At 43.1% G+C, this 23,088-nt stretch overlaps 1 protein-coding gene, 1 long non-coding RNA gene and 3 other non-coding genes across 5 annotated transcripts; 3 read left to right on the forward strand and 2 right to left on the reverse strand.

Moving 5' to 3' along the window:
- Positions 1-1,064: 1,064 nt before the first annotated feature.
- Positions 1,065-21,952, forward strand: LOC122691334. Its single transcript, XR_006340396.1, has 3 exons — positions 1,065-1,090; positions 3,745-3,749; positions 17,110-21,952. It is a non-coding gene; the product is annotated as an uncharacterized LOC122691334 (long non-coding RNA).
- Positions 2,380-2,452, reverse strand: TRNAV-AAC. Its single transcript has one exon. It is a non-coding gene; the product is annotated as a tRNA-Val (tRNA).
- Positions 7,321-7,393, reverse strand: TRNAV-AAC. Its single transcript has one exon. It is a non-coding gene; the product is annotated as a tRNA-Val (tRNA).
- On the forward strand, positions 13,459-14,196 carry LOC122691333 (E3 ubiquitin-protein ligase RNF138-like). Its single transcript, XM_043897942.1, has 2 exons — positions 13,459-13,573; positions 13,844-14,196. The coding sequence occupies exons 1-2, from the start codon at positions 13,459-13,461 to the stop codon at positions 14,194-14,196; spliced, it is 468 nt and encodes a 155-aa protein (XP_043753877.1).
- Positions 16,952-17,022, forward strand: TRNAG-CCC. Its single transcript has one exon. It is a non-coding gene; the product is annotated as a tRNA-Gly (tRNA).
- Positions 21,953-23,088: the final 1,136 nt, after the last annotated feature.

Consider the following 23,088-nt stretch of genomic DNA (forward strand, 5'->3'; position numbering starts at 1 on the left):
TTGGATACTAGAAAAAGCAAGAGCATTCCAGAAAACATCTATTTCTGTGTCATTGACTACACTAAAGGCTTTGACTGTGTGGATCATAACAAAGTGTGGAAAAGTTTTCAAGAGATGGGAATACCAGACCTCCTTACCTGTCTCCAGAGAAACCTGTATGGAGCTCAAGAAGCAACAGTTAGAACCGGGCATGGATCAATGGACTGGTTGAAAATTGGAAAGGAGTACGTTAAGGCTGTATATTGTTACCCTGCTTATTTAACTTCTATGAAGAATACATCATGCAAAATGCCAGGCTGGATGAAGCACAAGCTGGAATCAAGACTGCAGGGAGAAATATCAATAACCTCAGACATGCAGATGACACCACCCTTTGTCAAACAGCAAGGAGGGACTCAGGAGCCTCTTGATGAATGTGAAAGAGGAGAGTGAAAAAGCTGGCTTGACACTCAGCATTCAAAAAGCTAGGATCATGGCATCTGGTCCCATCACTTCATGGCACATAGATGGGGAAGCAATGGAAACTGTGACAGACTTTATTTCCAGGGCTCCAAAATCACTGCAGATGGTGACTGCAGGCATGAAATTAAAAGACACTTGCTCCCTGGAAGAAAAGCTATGACCAGCCTGGACAGCATATTAAAAAGCAGAGAATAACTTTGCCAACAAAGGTCCATAGAGTCAATGCTACGGTTTTTCCAATAGTCATGTATGGATGTGAGAGCTGAACCATAAAGAAGGTTGAGCATGGAAGAATTAATGCGTTTGAACTGTGGTGTTGGAGAAGACTCTTGAGAGTCCCTTGATCAAGGAGATCAAATCCTTTGATCAAGGAGATCAAACCAGTCAATCCTAAAGGAAATCAGTCCTGAATATTCACTGGAAGGACTGATGCCGAAGCTGAAGCTCCAGTACTTTGGCCACCTGATGAGAAGAGCTGACTCAGTAGAAAAGACCTTGCTGGTGAGAAAGACTGAAGGCAGGAGGAGAAGAGGGTGACAGAGGATGAGATGGTTGGATAGCATCACCGACTCAATGGATATGAGTTTGAGCAAGCTCCGGAAGTTGGTGATGGACAGGGAAGCCTTCCGTGCTGCAGTCCATGGGGTCGCAAAAAGTCCGAGAGGACTCAGCGACTGAACAGCACCACCAATGTTTCTGCTACTTAATGAAATTATCTTTTCTCTCTTACGATCTGTCCTGAGCCTCTTCACAGGCTTCCTGGGAGGTCTCAGTGTCTCATCCATGCTTTTGCCTGCTCTCGCTCCTTTTCACGTTTCCTCGTTGGACGTGATCTCTTTCCAGCTGCAGTCACACGCACCCCATCTACTAAGCCGATGTCCAGAAGCGCAAATGGTCGGATAAAGGCGGAGCAAACCAGGAGCCATCAGCTTCCTTCGGACGCCCCTTGGATCAAGCTCCGGGCGTCTCCTGGGCGCTGGCATGTGCGGCGGGATTGGAGCAACGCGCGGCGGGGACCCTTCGGGGACCTTCTGCCCTCGGAATCTCACGGCTTCCCCGCGGGAATGAACACGCCGAGTGGACTCCGTCTCTCAGGTTGTCCGAGGCTCGGAGGGGGAAACGCTGTTCTGAGAGACACAGGTGGCTCCGGCTAGCTCCGTCAGCATGCTTGCTTTCTGTCGGAGTGAGGAGTAAGCTCTCCTCGCGTCTCTGCGGTGCAATCTGTTACGGAGTTCGGCTGTTAACCGAAAAGTTCTTGATTCGAGCCCACCCAGGGAGGGGTGTCACTCTTAGAATGTAAATGACGTACGATTGTTTCTAATCTCTGCATCCTCTCCTGAGCTCCAGTACTACCTTACCCTGTGTCTTGAATACACACACGCGCGCGCGCGCGCGCGCACATAGGAGGACCTACGTCCGGGATCTCTGGGGGAAAGCAGGTCCTGGAATTCATGAAACAGTGGGCTCATCAGCTACCCTGTAAACTCATTTTACCAATGAAGTTTCTTCCACTGTTCGTAGTAGTCTCTATTTAACCTTTTCCATACACTTTTCCAGTTAATTTGGTTCTATTCTTTTCCTCCATTTTTCCTACATTGGATCACAGAAGAAGCCAGAGAATTCCAGAGAGACATCTGTTTCTGATTCATGAACGAAAGCCATTGACTATGTGGATCACAACAAACGGAGGATGGAAAATTCTTCAAGAGATGGGAAAAACAGACCACCTTACCTGCCTGCTGAGAAACCTGTCTGCAGGTCAAGGAGAGATGAAACCAGTCAGTCCTAAAGGAAATCAACCCTGAATGTTCCTTGGGAGGGCTGATGGTGAAGCTGAAGCTCCAAGCCTCACTCCCCGCGGCGGGCCTCCATTTTGTGTTTAAAATATGAACCTAGAAGTTTGCGGAAAAGTGAAGTTGTTCCCGCCCGGTTTCGAACCGGGGACCTTTCGCGTGTTAGGCGAACGTGATAACCACTACACTACGGAAACCACATGGCCATCAGTGCCTAGTGACATCCTCAAGAAATGCATGTTTGAACACACCTGACCGTCCAATTTTCAAAGGAAGAAGACTCTGGAAGTCCAAGTGATCCTTCAAGTCAGGATCTGGGTTCCTGAAAGGCCCTGACTTAGGGTTCCTCACCTCTCCCAGAGCGAGGTCCTGTGGGCCCCCAGGCAGTTAGACCTCAGGATGCCCCAGAATCTGCTCTCCACTCCCTCCACTCTTCTCCCAGGCCAAAATTTCAGGCTTCTCCATGAACTGCAGCTGGTCAGTTGCTCCTTCCATTTGTGAGGTCCAGATGCTTTCAGGACCTTGTCAGTTGAAAAGCAAACATCAGAGTGATGCAATCTGTTGGGATTTGTCTTTAAAAAAAAAAAAAAAAGGAGTTGGAATGGAGGCCCCCAGGTGAGACCTGGGATCCCAAATATCTCTAAGGACCACAGATGTGGGGAAGGGGACAGCGTCAATGGATAATGCTTTCTGGGAAGGCCCCAGGGTCCCAAAGGAAACTCTAGGTCTTTCCCCTTCCACCCCTGTGGCAAGGGTGTTTTCCCACCTTACCTGATGCTCTGTTGGCTCAGACCAAACACACTTCTCTTTGACACCAGTCTTTCAGACCACACTTCCAACTTGTCAGAAAATCCTATTTTTCTTTGATTATGCATTTTGATGCACATAATTTTTTTCTTGGTCTGATTTCCTCCCTCCACTTTCCTCATAAAGGCCGGGAGATGGATTCAACTCGAGAGTCTCGCTCCTTTGAAACTTCAGGGTTTGAGGCTCTTAACCTCGAGTGTGTGGGGCTGGGCCAAGGTTGAGAACTCTCTTGGCCAGGTTGGTCAAGACCGGCCTCTCCTCGGCCTGTCCTCCAGGGTTGGGGGCAGGGCCGGGCCACCTCAGCATGGCCCCTGTCGCAGGGTCTAGAGCCCCACACAGGCGTGGTGCTGCGGGAGAAGCTTCAGCCGGCAGAGTGGATTCACGTCGCCGGGAGCCGGTGAGGCACAGGTAAGCGGTGCACTTGTGTGCACGTGGCAAATTTTGGTTCTCAGGCAGCCGGTGCCCTCCCAGCTCCCTGGTTCTGATCCTGCGGGCAGTAATGTCCGGCAAGAAGAGACCAGTAGGAGAAGAGCAGCATCTCCTTCAAGCCCTATCCAGTCAGCATCCAACAGTGGTCTTGAAGAGAGGCAGTGAGAAGTGGTAATAGATTAGGGGAAAAGAAGAAATCCTTGGTGATTTCCTCATCGAAACACCTCATGAGGATGAAGTGGGAGCTTCAAAGTTTTGGTGCTTTCACGGCTGTGGGCCAGGGTTTGTGGACCTAAGATCCCACAGTCTGTGTTCAGTCATGCACACTCAGTCATATCCAACTCTGTGGGATGCTATGGACTGTAGCCCACCAGGCTCCTCTCTTCATGGGATTTTTCAGGCAAGAATACTGTCGTGGGTTGCCATTTCCTACTCCAACAACAGATAGGTTTCTTCTTAATGCACTTATTAAGGTGAGTAGTGACTGGTGGCTAGATGGCCCAGCAGGCTTTGTTTGCTGATATGACAGGCAACCTTTATCATTCACATTCCTCCCCTCTCCCCTCTGATCTCCTTTGTTTGGCTGCACCCATTGGATTCCACGGGCAAGAAAGACCTGGAAATGCTGGTTGCCAAGGTCAGCCACAAGCACACAGATCAGGGGCAAAAGGTAGACAGGAAGCCAGGAACCAGGGACGGCAGAGAGTATTTAGCCCAAATGAAATGAGCCCAATACTCAGGGGGCCTCCTATTAGTCCTGGTGCCACCACTTAACTTCCTTTTGACCTTGGGTCAAGTCCAATTTGCTAGGCCAATTTTACAAGTGTCATATGAAAGAAATAATAAGTACTTCATAAAACTATTGTGTAGATTAAATGAGACAATCAAATAACACAGCTGGCATAGAAGGTGGCCAATGTGAAGTATGTTCTGGTAGGAAACAATCAAAGATAAGCTGGTACTTCCATCTTTTTAACATTTGAATACATTTTTAAATATTTCAATAAATTTTGTCTTTACGAATGTAACATCCATTCACAAAATAAATGTATATTAGAGAATAGAAAATTTTAAATGGAATTTATAAAACATATGCCCACAAAAGGGACTTGCTTATAGTAGCTTTGTTCATAATAGTCCCCAAATTGAAAACCATTCAAATGTCCATCACCAAGTGAATAGATATAATTGTGACATATTCACTCAAAGGAATACTACTCTTCAATAAAATGAAACAAATTCCTGATACATGGCAACAATACAGACTAAAACATCACCCTGAGTGTTGAGAAGAGTACCTATTCTGGGGAGCCACCTATGGGGATTACTAGATGAGCCAAACTAATCCCTAGTGAGAAGAACTAGATCATTGAGTACTTGGGACAGGGAGTGATAGGGGGATTGACTGCAAAGGGGCACAAGAGGATATTTTGGAATACTGGAGATGTTCCTGAACAGGGTAGTGGTTCCATGGGTACATCCACTTGTCAAAAGTCATCGAACTTGAAATGGATAGATTGTATTATTTTTAAATTAATTCTTAAGAAATTTGATATTTTAAAAATAATGAGAAAAATCATTCCAAATTTTAATAACTTAATTCAATCACACTCATTATTTTTATTAGCATAGAGGGTTCTTTTAGAAATGTATGTCTCTTAAGGTAAACAATTTGACTGAAAGTTCAACAGTTTCTTCATTTTTGTGTTTTTTTCATTCAATTTATACACTAGTAAATTGAAATACTTTAAAGTTGGAATAGATTTTATAAAAGCTCAATCACATAAAAGCATATATATATATATATATATTCTTCTCTCAGTTGATATTCCTAAATGATTCCATTATCATTTACCTACATTAACAGAAGTTAGTTTTGAATTTAAAGTGTTTCAAAATTTTACATATTTGTATTTTCTGCATCATTTCAATTTTTTAAAATAACATATAGAGTGTAGGAGCTTCCCAAGTGATACTAATGGTAAAGAACACACCTGCCAATGCAAGAGACACAAGAGATGTGGAGTCTATCCCTGGTTCAGGAAGATTCCCTGGAGGAGGGTATGGCCACCCACTCCATATTCTTACCTGGAATCCTCTCATGGTCAGAGGAGCCTGGCGGGCTACAGTCCACGGGTCCCAAAGAGTCAGACAGGACTGAAATGACTCAGCATGAACACTTTTGCTACAACTTAGAATAATGTAAAAGTAGATTTGAAGAAAAATGTGCAAAGATGTTAACAGCAGTTCATTCTAGGAGGTGGGACTACAGATGACTGCTTATTTTCTTCTTTAGATGTATTTAACATTTTTAAATTTTAAAAAATGAATGACCTGGAAGTGAAAGAACAGAAGAACTATGAAAGAGGTATTGGAAAGGTGAGAGGAAAGGACAAAAGGGAGGAAAAACCTAGTTCTTTCAGAAGGTGTGTTTAAGTTGGGGATCAAGGGGAGCAGCTCTTGGAATAAGAAAGGTGTTTGGGAGACAAGTGGGTCATGAGGATACTGCAGTTTTATTCATGTCACATGACTCCTCCTTGGTGTTTTGTGAAAGAAATATACAGGCTTAAATTTCTTGCCAAACATTTTTACCATTTGTGTTCCTCTTTGACCAGCACCATATCCTGTGGAGCCAGGCAGGCTCCGGTTCAAATTGCTGCTCTCAGATCCCACTCACTGATTGAGTGACTAGACAAGTTATTTAACCTTCCATGCCTCAGATTTCTCATATGTGAAATGAGGATGATGATATGATAGAAGCCGGTTGAAAGGATACAGTGAGTTCACCCATGTAAAACTTGCAGACAGTGCCTTAGCACATGGCACTTTGCACGTCACCATTGAGTGTAAGCTCTTGCATTTTGGCACTACACTGCATAAAATCTGGGTGTGGTTTTCTTTTAAGTTACTGATATCTTTCAGTGGCAGTGGATCTTTCAAGAGAGAGTGAAGGAATCCCGTCTGACCAGCAGTAACCTCCTGGGCTAGTGGAATCTGCCAGTTTACTAGTTCATCTGATCAGCTCATCAAAAGGGGAACAGTAGTCCAATTCCTTGCTTCAGAAATCCCCCAATTTTAAAAAAATGAAGGTTTTACCGTGAAAAACATTCCTATACATAAGACCCAGAATTTTACGTAACAGATATATATATATATATGTATATATATTTATGACTACATAGAAACATAAAGCTAATATACAAGCAATGGACCTTACTATATGTTTATCTGTGTATATACACCACACACACATACACACACACAGACAAGGACGTACATGCAGGTAGCCTCTGATCCTCAGTGAGGATCTCTGGAGGAAAGCAGGTTGACTGGGAATCCTAGAATGCATCGAAGAGTAGGCTCATCATCATCACCCTGTAAACTCCTTTTACCTATGAAATTTCCTCCACTGTTTATAGGACTCTCTATTTAACCTTTTCCATATACGTTCCCAATTAATTTGATTCTATCCTTTTCCTCCGTTTTCCCTCCATTTTTCCTCCATTGTATCATAGAAAAAGCAAGCGAATTCCAGAAAGTTATCTATTTCTGCTTCATTGACTCCACTAAAGCCTTTCACTGTGTGGATCACAACAAAATATGGAAAATTCTTCAAGAGATTGGAATAGCTGACCACCTTACCTGCCTGCTGAGAAACCTGTCTGCAGGTCAAGGAGAGATCAAATCAGTGAGTCCTAAAGGCAATCAACCCTGAATATTGACTGGAAGGAATGATGCTGAAGCTGAAGCTCCCAACATCACTCCACGCGGCAGGCCTCTACTGTGTGTTTAAAATATGAATCTGAACGTCTGGGGGGGAAAGTGAAGTTGTTTCCGCCCGGTTTCGAACCGGGGACCTTTCGCGTGTTAGGCGAACGTGATAACCACTACACTACGGAAACTGGGCGACCACTTGAGCCTAGTGACATATTCAAGAGTTGCATGCTTGAACACACCTGACCGTCAAATTTTCAAAGGAAGCGGACTCTGGAAACACAGGCAATTCGTCAAGTAAGGATCTGCCGGTCTTGAAAAGCCCTGATGTAGGGTTCCTCGCCTCTCCGCCTCTCCCGGAGCGAGGTCCCTGTGTGCCGGCTTTGCGCCCAAGCGCAGAGGTCGCCCCCGCTGACTCCCCAGTTCTCAGAAGCCTCAGGAGCGGGGGGGGAGGAAGGTGCGTCTGAGCCCCAGGTGGCCCCACGTCCGTCAAGGTGGACGCAGCCCTTCCGGCGGCAGATCCGCGCCTTAGAGTCCCTTTTCATGGCGCCAGCGGGGACCGGGCTCGATGCTTTAAATCCCACTCGGGAAACAAAGGACCCGCCCTCCCCTCTGCGCGGCCCGACCCGTGCGCCCCTCTCACAGGCCTTTCACAGCAGCGCTTCTCCGGCGCCGCCTGGCACCGGGGGTTCCTCAGATTCCTGCCTCTGTGGCTGATTCTAGTCCCCTAGTTTCAGTCCGGACTTGCATCACACGTCCACGTTTAGCAGGAAGCGCAGCAAAGGCTGAGGCTCAGGTCATTTGTTGAATTCCTTTGCCGACCAGGCCCCGCAGAAAGCGCGGAGGAGCCGGGCGCGGTCCACGCAGATCTGACCGTCTTCATTCCTTCCTCATCAAACTTGACATTCTTCTTGAAGGACGGCTTTGTTTTACAATTCACAATGTCTGAAACGCCTCTGGTTTTCCTTTTATAATTTTGCAGTTCAACAGGTCGTGGAACGCGAATTTAACACAGAGGTAAAGGCGTTTTCTCAGAAAGCCGGTGACTTGAAGGGTTTTCGTATTTACTTCACAGCAGGCCGAGTTTCTTTTCGCTGAAAGACTTGAATGCAATGTTGTCTGTGTCTGTCTCTGGTTTCCTTTAGAAGTGGAGCGTCTCAATTTGGGGACTGCATGTGCCGTTTTCTCCAGCAGTGGCTTTCCTCTTCTCGCGGCGGCCGGCGCTGCCTTCGCGTCTGAGGTTCACCGGCTCAGACCCCGAGGAAGGCGCGGGCCGCGTCCAGGCCGCAGGGCTCCTCCTGGTTCCGCGTGGACTCCGAGCGCGGTCGAGGGTGAGACCGCCCGACAGCACCCTCACTCGCGCTAGAGGCCTGAGTTCCCAAAGAGGCGGACTGGAAAATAGCTTTAGATGAGGGCGTTTCTTTGAGATTTCGCCTTACTTTCTTCCCCTGCAGGTCCTAGTGTTCGGCTCCCACGTCCAGATGGAGGAGCGGGTTCATCGCTTTCTGTCGCGTCCGGCATGCTGACGCCCCACTTGGACGGGACCAGGGTGCGGTGGTCCTCTCCCCGTCAGGGTGGGCGCACAGCGGACGCCGGAGGGACCACAGACATACGGCTCCCTGCGGCAGAAATGGTAGGCGCAGGGCTTCAGAGCCCGCGAGTGGAGCGCGCTGAGGCGACGGATCCATCCCCGGCCCCCGAAGATGTGACAAAGCGCAACGACGGCCGCCCAATGCCTGGATCAGAGGTTCAGCCTCATCCAAGAAGTGGACAAGGGAGGTTCCGCAGGTCGTGTGGGAAGACCTGGAATCCAGGTTTGGTGCGAGGTCAAGCTCTCTTTCTGAACCTGTTGCCTTGTGAAGCAGGGGCCACTTGGTTCTCAGCTGGTGATGGGTGGGTCCATTTACTACCTGATCTTGACCTGATTTCGGGGCCTCCTCTGAGAGCGGCACGAGGACCGGCTGCTTTTCCCCCTGGATCAGCTCAATCCGCAGAGCCTGACCCTCTTTATCATTGTGTCTTTGGCTGGAAACCGCGGTGTGGAGTTGAATTCGTTCCCTTTTGTTCTCTGACTCAAATCAGATTGTCCCACACTTGTGCTGGAGTGAGGGAAAGCGAAGTGTCTTCACAAGGGATGAACTTCTTGGTTTTCAGAGAGATGATAGGTGTCACAGGTAGAGACGATGTAGGGCCCAGATGAGAAGGTGAGGGGATATCAGGAGGTAAAAGTATCCTGCAGTCAGCTTTGTCCTGTGCCCTCCTTGGATTCACTGACTGTGGCTTGTTCTCCAAGGTGACTCAGAGCAGAGAAAGGTGGGCTGGTTGTCGGCCCTGTGGAGCTTTCCGGTGGTGAGGAACTCTTCCCAAATTTCTTCAGTTCAGTAGCGACCCCAAGGATGGCAACATGCCAGGCTTCCCTGTCTTCACCAAAGCCTGGAGTTTCTTCAAACTCTTGTGCACTGAGTCAGTGATGCCATCCAACCATCTCATGCTCAATCACCCTCTTCTCCTCTTGCCTTCAATCTTTCCAGCATCAGGGATTTTATACTGAGTCAGCTCTTCCCATCGGTGGCCAAACTATTGGAGCTTCAACTTTAGCATCAGTCCTTCCGAAGAATATTCAGGAATGATTTCCTTTAGGATGGACTGTTTGGATCTCCTTGCAGTCCAAGGGGCTCTCAAGAAACTTCTCCAACACCACAGTTTAAAAGCATCAATTCTTTGGTACTCAGTTTCCTTTATAGTCCAACTCTCACATCCATACATGACTACTGTGAAAACCATAGCTTTGTTTAGATGGACCTGTGCTGGCAAAGTAATATCTCTGCTTTTTAATGTGCTGTCTATGTTGGTCAGAGCTTTTCTTCCAAGGAGCAAGCGTCTTTTAATTTCATGGCTGCAGTTACCATCTACAGTAACTTTGGAGCCCAGAAAATAGTCTGTCACTGTTTCCATGGTTTCCCCACCTATTTGCCATGAAGTGATGGGACCAGATGCCATGATCTTCCTTTTTTGAATGTTGAATATTAAGCCGGCTTTTTCACTCTCCACTTTCACTTTCATCAAAAGGTTCTTGACTTCCTCTTCGTTTTCTGCCATAAAGGTGGTGTCATCTGCATATCTGAGGTTATTGATATTTCTTGCAGAAATATTCATTCCAGCTTGTGCTTCATCCAGGCTGGCATTTCACATGATGTACTTTGCATAGAAGTTAAATAAGTAAGCAGGGTGACAACATACAGTCTTGACATACTCCTTTCACAATTTGGAACCAGTCCGTTGTCTCATGTCCGATTCTAACTGTTGTTTCTTCACCTGCATACAGCTTTCTCAGGAGGCAGGTAAGGTGGTCTGGTATTCCCATCTCTTGAAGAATTTTCCACAATTTGTTGTGATCCACACAGTCAAAGTCTTTGGCGTAGTCAATAAAGCAGAAGTAGATGTTTTTCTGGAACTCTCTTGCTTTTACTATGAACCAACAGATGTTGGCAAGTTGATCTCTGGCTCCTCTGCCTTTTCTGAATCCGGCTTGCACATCCGGACGTTCTCAGTTCACATACTGGGAAAACCTCACAGTGAGAATGTTGACCATTACTTTGGTAACATGCGAGATGAGCGCAATTGTGCAATAGTTTGAACAATCTTTGCCACTGCCTTTCTTTGGGACTGGGATGAAAACTGACCTTTTCCAGTCCTGTGGCCGCTGCTGAGTTTTCCAAATTTACGGGCATCTTGAGTGCAGCATTTTAACAGCCAGGCCTCCCTGTCCATCACAAAGAGTTTTTTGAATGTTCTTCCTAATGACCCCTGAGTTATAAGTAGTCCAGTCTGTCTGGGGAGATCGCTTACATACAATTGCTTGTCCTGCGTGAGCACCAGACATTGTTCCAGGATCTTTTGAAAACTTTGTTTTCTTGGCCTCAGGCACTTTCTTCATAAAAATACCCCGATCATTACTCTGCTGAGTACTTGAGGGAGACCCCTTCATATCCTAGCATTCTCTCTCTCTCCCACTCTCTCTCATCACTAGACCTTTCTTCGTGTTTCTTTTCATTATTATTAACTTTTCTTGGAATATAGCTGTTTTATGATGTGTTAATTATGATGTTGTGTTAATAGCACAGTGAATTGGCTATACACATACATATATCTCCTCTTTTGTGGATTTCCTTCTCATTTAGGTAACCACAGAGCATACAGTAGTTCCCTATGCCATACAATAGATTCTCATTTGATATTTATTGTATACATAGCATCAATAGTGTACATGGGCAAATCCTAATTTCCCAATTCCCTCAACTCCCCTTTCCACCTTGATATCCATACCTTTGTTCTCTACTTTGTTTTTGGAAATAAGAATCACTGGATCTTTGTCCTGTGAACTCTAGCTGATTGCTCTCCACCAACTCTCAGCTTCATCTCCAGAGTCCAGTAGATTGACCTCAAATCCTCCTCCTCTTGGTGCCCAGGCTGGGAACTCACTGAAAGCAGGAAGCTGGGCCCATGGCAAGACTCATCTTGTTTGTTGGTCGCCTCTCAAGGCTTGCCATCCTTTGCTAAAGCCTGAATTCCTGTGTCTTAGAAACCAGTATTTCATGTTTTTTGTCTTTTATTCCTTTGGAAGTGGGACAAAGGGGGAGAGTGAGATTTAGGAAGGAGGGTTAATCTGATTTCTGTCACTGCACCTTTGCTAGAAACTGAAGGCATCCCTTGCATGTTCTTAGTTTTCCCTAAATAGATGTTCTAATTTATATTCCAATGTATTTTGCCAACTCAAGGAAAGAGTCTTTTTCTTCATGGTCTTGCCATCACAAGAAATTGTCAGTACTCATGTCTGTTACTCTAACAAAGGAATTTGTGCCCTACTGACTCAACTTAGTGGGAGGTGCATTGAAAAGACAATGTGTACATTACCCAGAGATTGCACATACTGAGCAGCTAAACTTCCAAGCTGATCGGAAAGTATTCTAATAATTATAAGTGTTTATAGTGGTGACCCAGTAATTCACTCCAGAGAAGACCAGCCAGAATGACTCTGGAGAGCTTCTTGCAGAGCAGCTTATGCATTACAGGAGTTTAAAGAAAAAAGAAAAAAAGACTCACTGGTTCCAGACATTTATCGTCTTACCTCCCCTTTATGAGTTGTATTTTGGCTTAGGTTGGATGCACACAATCTAATGAGGGGTCTCCCTCCGGTACAGGTGCATTTGCAAGCCCGAGGCTGTCTCTGAATGATATCTCAACAGTATGTGGCTACATCTGCAAAAATTATCTCATTTGAGACAAATTGGTGCAAGCTACAGAATACTGAACTGATAATGCATCTTGTGCAACCCTGGATCCTGAGAGTTATTGGGTCACCTTCCACTGATTCCTCAGTTGAAGCTCATGAGGAAACAAGAGGTCTTTGGATTTTCCGTACTCAGTCGAGGATGTCTCTAGGTTCTAGGACATTTCCCTCTGCCCTTCTCTTTCCCTCTTGGAGTGTGTGCCTTTCTGTCTCTCTCTGTCCCTTATACTCTAAGCTACTGTGGATCTTACCCATTTTCCAGGACTGTGGATTAGGAGTCCTTCAATCAGGAAGCACTTTCTAGGTGCTCACCAGGTACCAGGCCCTTCTCCAGGAAAACTGCTGTATCAGGAGCAAAGTCAAGGTCCCACTCCTTGGTGCATTCACACCAGGAGGCATCAAAAATAAGATTCACACACACACACACACATACACACACACACACAAGAATCACAGCAGGAGAACAACCTGTCATGTTCTTCTCGGGTTCATCTGCCTGCCAGCGCATACGGACCCCAGCACTGAGTAAAAAAAGAATTACATAGCACATGGGAAAATGGGTGACTTGAGATCTAGAAGGCAGGTAACTAAGAATCAGGAATTTTTTTTTTAAATAAAGGAGTACCTCAGGTAAGCAAAGGTCCTTACTTAGCTTAGAGAGTCCATGTGTTGTACTCATCTTCAAGTGACATTATGGCTACATTCAGGAACATCTGCTAAAGGTACCCACACATCCTCTTAAGCTGTTAAGCTACAGCCCTTCTATGTATACTCTATAAAAATATGGGCAGCATTATTTCTACCGTAATTAGAAATTCTCCAGGCAAAGATTATACATTAATTCAACCAATTTGATATCAGTCAAAGCACTTAAAGTTAGGGTTCGCGCAGGGAGTGGGCCCCTGGCTGCCACCACCACCTCGGCCGCTGCTGCTGTCATCCCCTTCATCCCTCGTCCCCCCCATGGCCAAGGAGCTCTCTGCGGCCATGTCCTACACTGAAGATGACTTCTACTGCCCCGTCTGTCAGGAGGTGCTCAAAATGCCCGTGCGGACTGCGGCCTGTCAGCACGTTTTCTGTAGAAAGTGTTTCCTGACTGCAGTGAGAGAAAGTGGAATACGTTGTCCCCTCTGTTGTGGAAGTGTGACTAGAAGAGAGAGAGCATGTCCTGAACGGGCCTTAGACCTTGAAAATATCATGAGGACATTTTCTGGTAGCTGCAGATGCTGTGCAAAACAGATTAAATTCTATCGCATGAGACATCATTACAAATCTTGTAAGAAGTATCAAGATGAATATGGTGTTTCTTCTATCATTCCAAACTTTCAGATCTCTCAAGATTCAGCAGGGAACAGTAACAGGAGTGAAACATCTGCATCTGATAACACAGAAACTTACCAAGGGAATACAAGTTCTTCTGGGCAGCCTACCTTTAAGTGTCCCTTGTGTCAAGAATCAAATTTTACCGGACAGAGTTTACGGGATCATTGTAACAGTAACCACCTATTTCAGATAGTTCCTGTGACGTGTCCTATTTGTGTGTCTCTTCCTTGGGGAGATCCTAGCCAGGTTACTAGAAATTTTGTTAGTCATCTAAATCAGAGGCATCAGTTTGATTATGGAGAATTTGTGAATCTTCAGCTAGATGAGGAAACCCCGTATCAAACTGCTGTTGAAGAATCTTTTCAAGTAAACATCTGAAGGCTGTAGACACCTCTGCATCTTTGTACCTGCAAGTGCCATCTTTAAGGAGAAAACTACAGGAAGTCACCATTTCAATAACTTGATGTGCATATTAATAAAAGGAATTCAGTCTATTGTTTTAGATTTTTAATTGAAAAATAAAGGTGGGCCGTGTAAAAACTTAATTCTTTTGATAAAAGATAAAGCTTAGGACATTATCTTTATAAACATTAAAAGGATTATATTTCATTAGTGGTGAAAAGAGAACCCCTATTGTACTTATCTTTTTTGCGTTACATATTCTTGAATTTTTCCTTACTTTTGAAATTTGGTGCAGTTCCTCCCATTGACATTATTGCACACAGGTAACACAGTACCAAATTCTGAATGATGTGATTAATATAAACCCAACAAAACTGAGCCAGTTATTTGAGTTGCAAATGGAGACTTGAAGTGCTAAATGAAACAATCAAAAGAAAACTTTTTAAAATACAGATTCTAGCTGCAGAATTCAACTATAAGAAAATTGTATTTATATAATATTTAGTATTTTTGAAGACTAGTGAGATTTCTTTAATAATTTTAACTCTTTAAAAAGCAAAAGCTCACTGTATAGATATTTCCTTTTTGCTGTTAGAAGGAAATATCAAGAGAAAAATGGATTTCTTTGGTGGACAGTTGGTAATGTCAAATCTTGTTTGTTTGGCTGACTGATTTGTAAGCCTCAAGTACAGTAAGCTGAATTACAGCTCTTTGGCCTCAGACTTTTCAATAACAGAATTGCTGGTTAGCTATGATGAACCTTTTATTACAAACTTGCAGTTGGTGATATTACATTCTCTCTATATATTTAAATGAGAGGTTTGACTTCGTCTCAATTTAGAAACTTGTTCAAAGCTCAAGATGTGTATGTATATATACATGCACTTTTGTATGTGTATATACACATGTAAGCATGCGATTTGTCTGGTTATATGCAGAATTTCTATTAAGATTTTTTAAAGGGACAAGTAATATGTGGTTGATGTGTTTATCTGAGTTGATTAAAATTTTGCATGTTACCAAAATTTTTAAAGTAACAGTCAAATGCTAAGTTGTCTACTTGGCTACTCTGACACCTTAAAAATTGAGTTTACACACCTACACAATTCTATGTTTACATGGTGCTCATTTGTTATCTTAAAGATAATGCGGGACTATAGGAGTGAGATGGATCCTACCAGCCACTCTGTTTCACTACATTTCAGTCAAATTTGAATTCATTCTTAGTATTCATTAAGGAAAGTCATAAAATAACTTGTACTCGAAGGCCCAAATCACAGAATAAAGCTGAAGAGTGGATTAGCTGACATTCCATACTAATATAATTGTTTATGCTCTCTTTAAATTAAATAACTAAAAGAACATAAAATCTCAGAAGTAGTTTGCTGCTAATATACACATATGTTGTATCAAAAGGTATATTTTGGTTTTGTTAAAACCCTTGTTGACTTTTCTACAGTGAATTTTTTGTAACTTGATTTAATAAAAATGTTAATTTTGAAAAAAAAAGAACTTAAAGTTAATGATAGATCTTAAAATTGCAAGTTGAGCCGAATTGTGGCAGATAAATGCAACTTAGAATCACATATTAGATGATAGCTAAAAACATTTACCCCAAATTAAAAGGGGAATAATTAAGTCGCTATGATTTTGAGAATCAAAAAACTTTACCCTAATTTAAAAGATATTATATGGCATACTTCATTTACTGGGACACATAATTTTAAATTTTATAAATAATAATAAATCTGAAAGTTACCATGAGGTAGTTTTTAGACCAAAATTTAAAGCAGTATGGGGCATACCAAGAGTCATCTCTGGGAGCGTGACAGGACAAATATTTTCTATGTAATTATACATCAATTATTAGAATTTTCAGGAGTGTAGAAGGATTCGAGCTTCATCCTTATTATCAACTTGAATGTTATTCTTGTTTGTAGCATGGAGAGCACTAACTTATCTAAAGCTAAAACTTTTTTATATGCCTGAGTTACATTTCGGTAAAACAAAGTTAAAGGGAAAAAAAAGAAAAAACCTCACATGGTTACTAGTCACTGAGATAGAAAGGGTGGTTCAGAACTCCACTTTGGAGAGAGGCAGAACGACGTATGTGTGGGAAAGCAGGGTGCCTCTGTGCTTGAATTCAGAGTGGACCTGGGACTGGGTCCAGGCCAGAACACAAGACTAAGCATTATTGTCACAGGGCAGCCACCCAACCGAGCGCAGCCACACAGCAGCTCTGGAAAGCTTTTGAGAATATGCCCCTCCCTTGGCAGCATTTCCCATCTGGTTCTTTCAGCCTCCAACCACAGGGAAGGACTCTTCACCCCCGTGTCCTGACAGAACACTTGATGCTCCCTGCAGGGCACAGGGAGCCAGGCCAGAGCCAAGGGGGCAGCTGCACTGCCTCGACGGGTTTCCAGCAAAGGAGCGTGGGAGTCCCATGGACAGAGGGGCCTGGTGGGCGAGAGTCCAAGGGGTCGCAAAGAGTTGGACAAGGCTGAGCCAGTGAGCAGGAGCAGCAGGCGGTCCCACCACTCAGACGGAGCCAGAGCACACCTGACTGCCCGCCAAAGCAACCCTCAGGAGGCAGAGCGCAGCCGGTGCCGCGGAGGGCGGCGGATGAAAGCCTAGACCGTCCTGGGAACAAAGGGCACGAGTGGCCCGCGCTTGAGAAAGACCTGAATAGAACTCCAACTAGGCAGTCGTTGTGAACAGCCCCTCGAGAGCGGCATTGGTGGTTCAGTGGTAGAATTCTCGCCTCCCACGCGGGAGACCCGGGTTCGATTCCCGGCCAATGCATTGTGGTCTTGTTAGTTTTGGGCTTCCCTGGTGGCTCAGAAGATAAAGAATCTGTCTGAGGAGATACACGAGACCTGGGCTGGGAAGACCCTTAATAGACTTATACATGCAAGCATCCGCACCCCAGTGAAAATGCCCTCCAAGTTAATAAGACTAAGAGGAGCTGGTATCAAGCACACATCCGTAGCTCACGACACCTTCCACAGCCACACCCCCACGGGAGACAGCAGTGATGAAAATTAAGCCATAAACGAAAGTTTGACTAAGCCATATTAATTAGGGTTGGTAAATTTCGTGCCAGCCACCGCGGTCATGCGATTAACCCAAGTTAATAGGCACATGGCGTAAAGCGTGTTAAAGCACTATACTAAATAAAGTTAAATTCCAATTAAGCTGTAAAAAGCCATAATTGCAACAAAAATAAACAACGAAAGTGACTTTACAACCGCTGAAACACGATAGCTAGGACCCAAACTGGGATTAGATACCCCACTATGCCTTAAACACAAATAGTTATGTAAACAAAACTATTCACCAGAGTACTACCGGCAATAGCTTAAAACTCAAAGGACTTGGCGGTGCTTTACACCCTTCTAGAGGAGCCTGTTCTATAATCGATAAACCCCGATAAACCTCACCATTCCTTGCTAATACAGTCTATATACCGCCATCTTCAGCAAACCCTAAAAAGGTACAAAAGTAAGCACAATCATAATACGTAAAAACGTTAGGTCAAGGTGTAACCTATGGAACGGAAAGAAATGGGCTACATTTTCTAATCTAAGAAAATCCAACACGAAAGTTATTATGAAATTAATAACCAAAGGAGGATTTAGCAGTAAACTAAGAATAGAGTGCTTAGTTGAATTAGGCCATGAAGCACGCACACACCGCCCGTCACCCTCCTCAAGTAGGCACAATACACTCAAATTTATTTACACGTATTAATCATATGAGAGGAGACAAGTCGTAACAAGGTAAGCATACTGGAAAGTGTGCTTGGATAAATCAAGATATAGCTTAAATAAAGCGCCTAGTTTACACCTAGAAGATTTCACATATCACGAATATCTTGAACCAATTCTAGCCCGCAAGCCCATTCACACTAAATTATCAATACACTGTAAAATAAAACATTTATTCAACAACAAAAAGTATAGGAGATAGAAATTTTAATACGGCGCTATAGAGAAAGTACCGTAAGGGAATGATGAAAGAAAAAAATTAAAGTACAAAAAAGCAAAGATTACCCCTTGTACCTTTTGCATAATGAGTTAACTAGTAAAAACTTAACAAAATGAATTTCAGCTAAGTACCCCGAAACCAGACGAGCTACTTATGAACAATTTATCAAGAACCAACTCATCTATGTAGCAAAATAGTGAGAAGATTTGTAAGTAGAGGTGAAACGCCCAATGAGCCTGGTGATAGCTGGTTGTCCAGAAAATGAATATTAGTTCAGCTTTAAAAATACCAAAAATATGAACAAATTATAATGTATTTTTAAAAGTTAGTCTAAAAAGGTACAGCCTTTTAGAAATGGATACAACCTTAACTAGAGAGTAAGTCTTAACATTAAACCATAGTGGGCCTAAAAGCAGCCACCAATTAAGAAAGCGTTAAAGCTCAACAATAAAATAATATCAATTTCAATAATAAACAGTCAACTCCTAATCTAATACTGGACTAATCTATTAAAAATAGAAGCAATAATGTTAATATGAGTAACAAGAAGTAACTTCTCCCCGCATAAGTTTAAGTCAGTATCTGATAATACTCTGACTATTAACAGCAAAATAAGAGTAACCTAACTATAAATAACTTATTAATTATACTGTTAATCCGACACAGGAATGCGCTTAAGGAAAGATTAAAAGAAGTAAAAGGAACTCGGCAAACACTAAACCCCGCCTGTTTACCAAAAACATCACCTCCAGCATAACTAGTATTGGAGGCACTGCCTGCCCAGTGACGACCGTTAAACGGCCGCGGTATCCTGACCGTGCAAAGGTAGCATAATCACTTGTTCTCTAAATAGGGACTTGTATGAATGGCCACACGAGGGTTTTACTGTCTCTTACTTCCAATCAGTGAAATTGACCTTCCCGTGAAGAGGCGGGAATATATTAATAAGACGAGAAGACCCTATGGAGCTTTAACTACTTAGCCCAAAGAAACAAATTTCATTACTAAGGAAACAACAACACTCTTTATGGGCTAACAGCTTTGGTTGGGGTGACCTCGGAGAACAAGAAATCCTCCGAGCGATTTTAAAGACTAGACCTACAAGTCGAATCACACAATCGTTTATTGATCCAAAAAATTGATCAACGGAACAAGTTACCCTAGGGATAACAGCGCAATCCTATTCAAGAGTCCATATCGACAATAGGGTTTACGACCTCGATGTTGGATCAGGACATCCCGATGGTGCAACCGCTATCAAAGGTTCGTTTGTTCAACGATTAAAGTCCTACGTGGTCTGAGTTCAGACCGGAGTAATCCAGGTCGGTTTCTATCTATTATGTATTTCTCCTAGTACGAAAGGACCAGAGAAATAAGGCCAACTTCAAATAAGCGCCTTAAATTAGTTAATGATATCATCTTAATTAACTTCACAAACAAACTTTGCCCTAGAAAAGGGCTTTGTTAAGGTGGCAGAGCCCGGTAATTGCGTAAAACTTAAAACTTTATAATCAGAGATTCAAATCCTCTCCTTAACAAAATGTTTATAATCAATATTTTAATACTAATCATTCCCATTCTTTTAGCCGTGGCATTCCTCACACTAGTAGAACGGAAAGTCCTAGGGTACATACAACTTCGAAAAGGTCCGAACGTTGTAGGTCCCTATGGCCTACTCCAACCTATTGCAGATGCCATCAAACTTTTTATTAAAGAGCCACTACGACCCGCCACATCTTCAATTTCAATATTTATCCTAGCCCCTATTCTAGCCCTAAGTCTAGCCCTAACCATATGAATCCCCCTACCCATGCCATATCCCCTCATTAACATAAACCTAGGAGTCCTATTTATACTAGCAATATCAAGCCTAGCCGTATATTCTATTCTCTGATCGGGCTGAGCCTCCAATTCTAAATACGCACTAATCGGGGCCCTGCGGGCAGTAGCACAAACAATTTCATATGAAGTAACCCTAGCAATTATTCTACTATCCGTTCTCCTAATAAATGGGTCCTTTACACTCTCCACTTTAATCATTACACAAGAACAAGTATGACTTATTTTCCCAGCATGACCCCTAGCAATAATGTGATTCATCTCAACACTAGCAGAAACAAACCGAGCCCCATTTGATCTCACCGAAGGTGAATCAGAACTAGTTTCCGGCTTTAACGTAGAATATGCAGCAGGACCATTTGCCCTATTTTTCATAGCAGAATACGCAAATATTATTATAATAAATATTTTCACAACAATCTTATTCTTAGGAGCATTGCACAACCCAATCTTACCAGAACTTTACACAATCAATTTTACCATTAAATCCCTACTACTAACAATCTCCTTCTTATGAATCCGAGCATCTTATCCTCGATTCCGCTATGACCAACTAATACACCTACTATGAAAAAATTTTTTACCCTTAACATTAGCCCTATGTATATGACATGTATCACTACCCATTTTTATATCAAGCATCCCTCCACAAACATAAGAAATATGTCTGACAAAAGAGTTACTTTGATAGAGTAAATAATAGAGGTTTAAGCCCTCTTATTTCTAGAATTATAGGAATTGAACCTACTCCCAAGAATCCAAAACTCTTTGTGCTCCCAAATACACCAAATTCTAATAGTAAGGTCAGCTAATTAAGCTATCGGGCCCATACCCCGAAAATGTTGGTTTATACCCTTCCCGTACTAATAAATCCAATCATCTTCATTCTCATTCTATCAACAATAATAATAGGCACCATCATTGTTATGATCAGCTCCCATTGACTACTCGTCTGAATCGGATTTGAAATAAACATGCTCGCCATCATTCCCATCATAATGAAAAAGCATAATCCACGAGCCACAGAGGCAGCAACCAAATATTTCTTAACCCAATCAACAGCCTCAATACTGCTAATAATAGCCGTTATTATTAACCTAATATTTTCAGGCCAATGAACTGTAATAAAACTATTTAACCCAGTAGCATCTATACTCATAACAATGGCTCTCACTATAAAACTAGGAATAGCCCCATTCCATTTCTGAGTCCCAGAAGTAACACAAGGCATCCCCCTGTCATCAGGCCTAATTTTACTCACATGACAAAAATTAGCACCCATATCCGTTCTCTACCAAATTTTCCCATCTATTAATTTAAATATAATTTTAACCATTTCCATTCTATCAATCATAATTGGAGGCTGAGGAGGACTAAACCAAACCCAACTACGAAAAATTATGGCATACTCATCAATTGCCCACATAGGCTGAATAACAGCGGTCTTACCATATAATCCCACAATAATATTACTAAATTTAATCATTTATATTATCATAACTTCCACCATATTCACACTATTTATAGCTAACTCAACTACTACCACGCTATCACTATCACATACCTGAAACAAAATACCCGTAATAACTATTCTAGTCCTCATTACCCTCCTATCAATAGGAGGACTTCCCCCACTATCAGGATTTATACCAAAATGAATAATCATCCAAGAATTGACAAAAAACGATAGCCTCATTCTACCCACCCTCATAGCAATTACAGCACTACTAAATTTATACTTTTACATACGACTCACATACTCCACTGCACTAACAATATTTCCCTCCACAAATAATATAAAAATAAAATGACAATTTTCTACCACAAAACAAATAACCCTTTTACCCACAATAGTTGTTCTATCCACTATACTACTACCACTCACACCAATCCTATCAATTCTAGAGTAGGAGTTTAGGTTAACCTAGACCAAGAGCCTTCAAAGCCCTAAGCAAGTACAATATACTTAACTCCTGATTAAGGATTGCAAGACCATATCTTACATCAATTGAATGCAAATCAACCACTTTAATTAAGCTAAATCCTCACTAGATTGGTGGGTTCCACCCCCACGAAACTTTAGTTAACAGCTAAACACCCTAATCAACTGGCTTCAATCTACTTCTCCCGCCGCGAAGAAAAAAAGGCGGGAGAAGCCCCGGCAGAGTTTGAAGCTGCTTCTTTGAATTTGCAATTCAACATGAAATTCACCACAGGACTTGGTAAAAAGAGTAATATAAACCTCTGTCTTTAGATTTACAGTCTAATGCTTCACTCAGCCATTCTACCTATGTTCATTAACCGCTGATTATTTTCAACCAACCATAAAGATATCGGTACTCTGTATCTATTATTTGGTGCCTGAGCAGGCATAGTAGGAACAGCCTTAAGCCTACTGATTCGTGCCGAACTGGGCCAACCTGGTACTCTGCTTCAGAAGATAAAGAATCTGTCTAAGGAGATACACGAGACCTGGGCTGGGAAGATCCCCTGGAGAAGGAAATGGCAACCCACTCCAGTATTCTTGCCTGGAGAATCACATGGACAGAGTAATGCTACAGTCCACGGGGTGGCAAGAAGTCCAAAAGGACTGAGCGACCCAAAAGAGAACGGATTCCAGGTTCCTGAAGGGCCAAGAGGGCCCTCTTCTGGACGGTAAGGCTGTTCCCTGGCCTTGGAAGACAGGTCCCAGGGAAGTTAGCTTTGAGAGGGACGCCAAAGGAAAGGAACAATCCTGAGATATCTGCATATTACTACCAAGTGATGTCATAACTCTTACATAAAGAAAGAATGTGATGCCACCTGGGCACTTAGGTACAGAATATAGGATGTTAGTATTCTTACAAACTTTTGGTATCTTAGAAAAGCTTTTGCTTTGGGTTTTTAATGAATTTTTGGAACTGAAGGCTCACATTCTCTTTGAATGGAAACTCTGTTAAGTAGGACTCTGGGTTTACCATGCCAGGAGAAAAGGGTGGAGGCGAGAGCTGACCAGCCCAGGCTGTTCATGGCATCTGAGCTCCAAAAGCCAGCCTGAGGTCC

Source organism: Cervus elaphus, unplaced genomic scaffold (assembly GCF_910594005.1).
Source record: "Cervus elaphus unplaced genomic scaffold, mCerEla1.1, whole genome shotgun sequence".
NCBI lineage: Eukaryota > Metazoa > Chordata > Mammalia > Artiodactyla > Cervidae > Cervus > Cervus elaphus.

Excerpts from the sequence above, each read along its gene's own strand:
- LOC122691333 (XM_043897942.1), top strand. The coding sequence starts at position 13,459 with ATGGCCAAGGAGCTCTCTGCGGCCATGTCCTACACTGAAGATGACTTC. Across the intron at positions 13,574-13,843 it reads GGCCTGTCAGCACGTTTTCT|GGAACAGTAACAGGAGTGAA; the intron begins GTAGAAAGTGTT and ends AAGATTCAGCAG.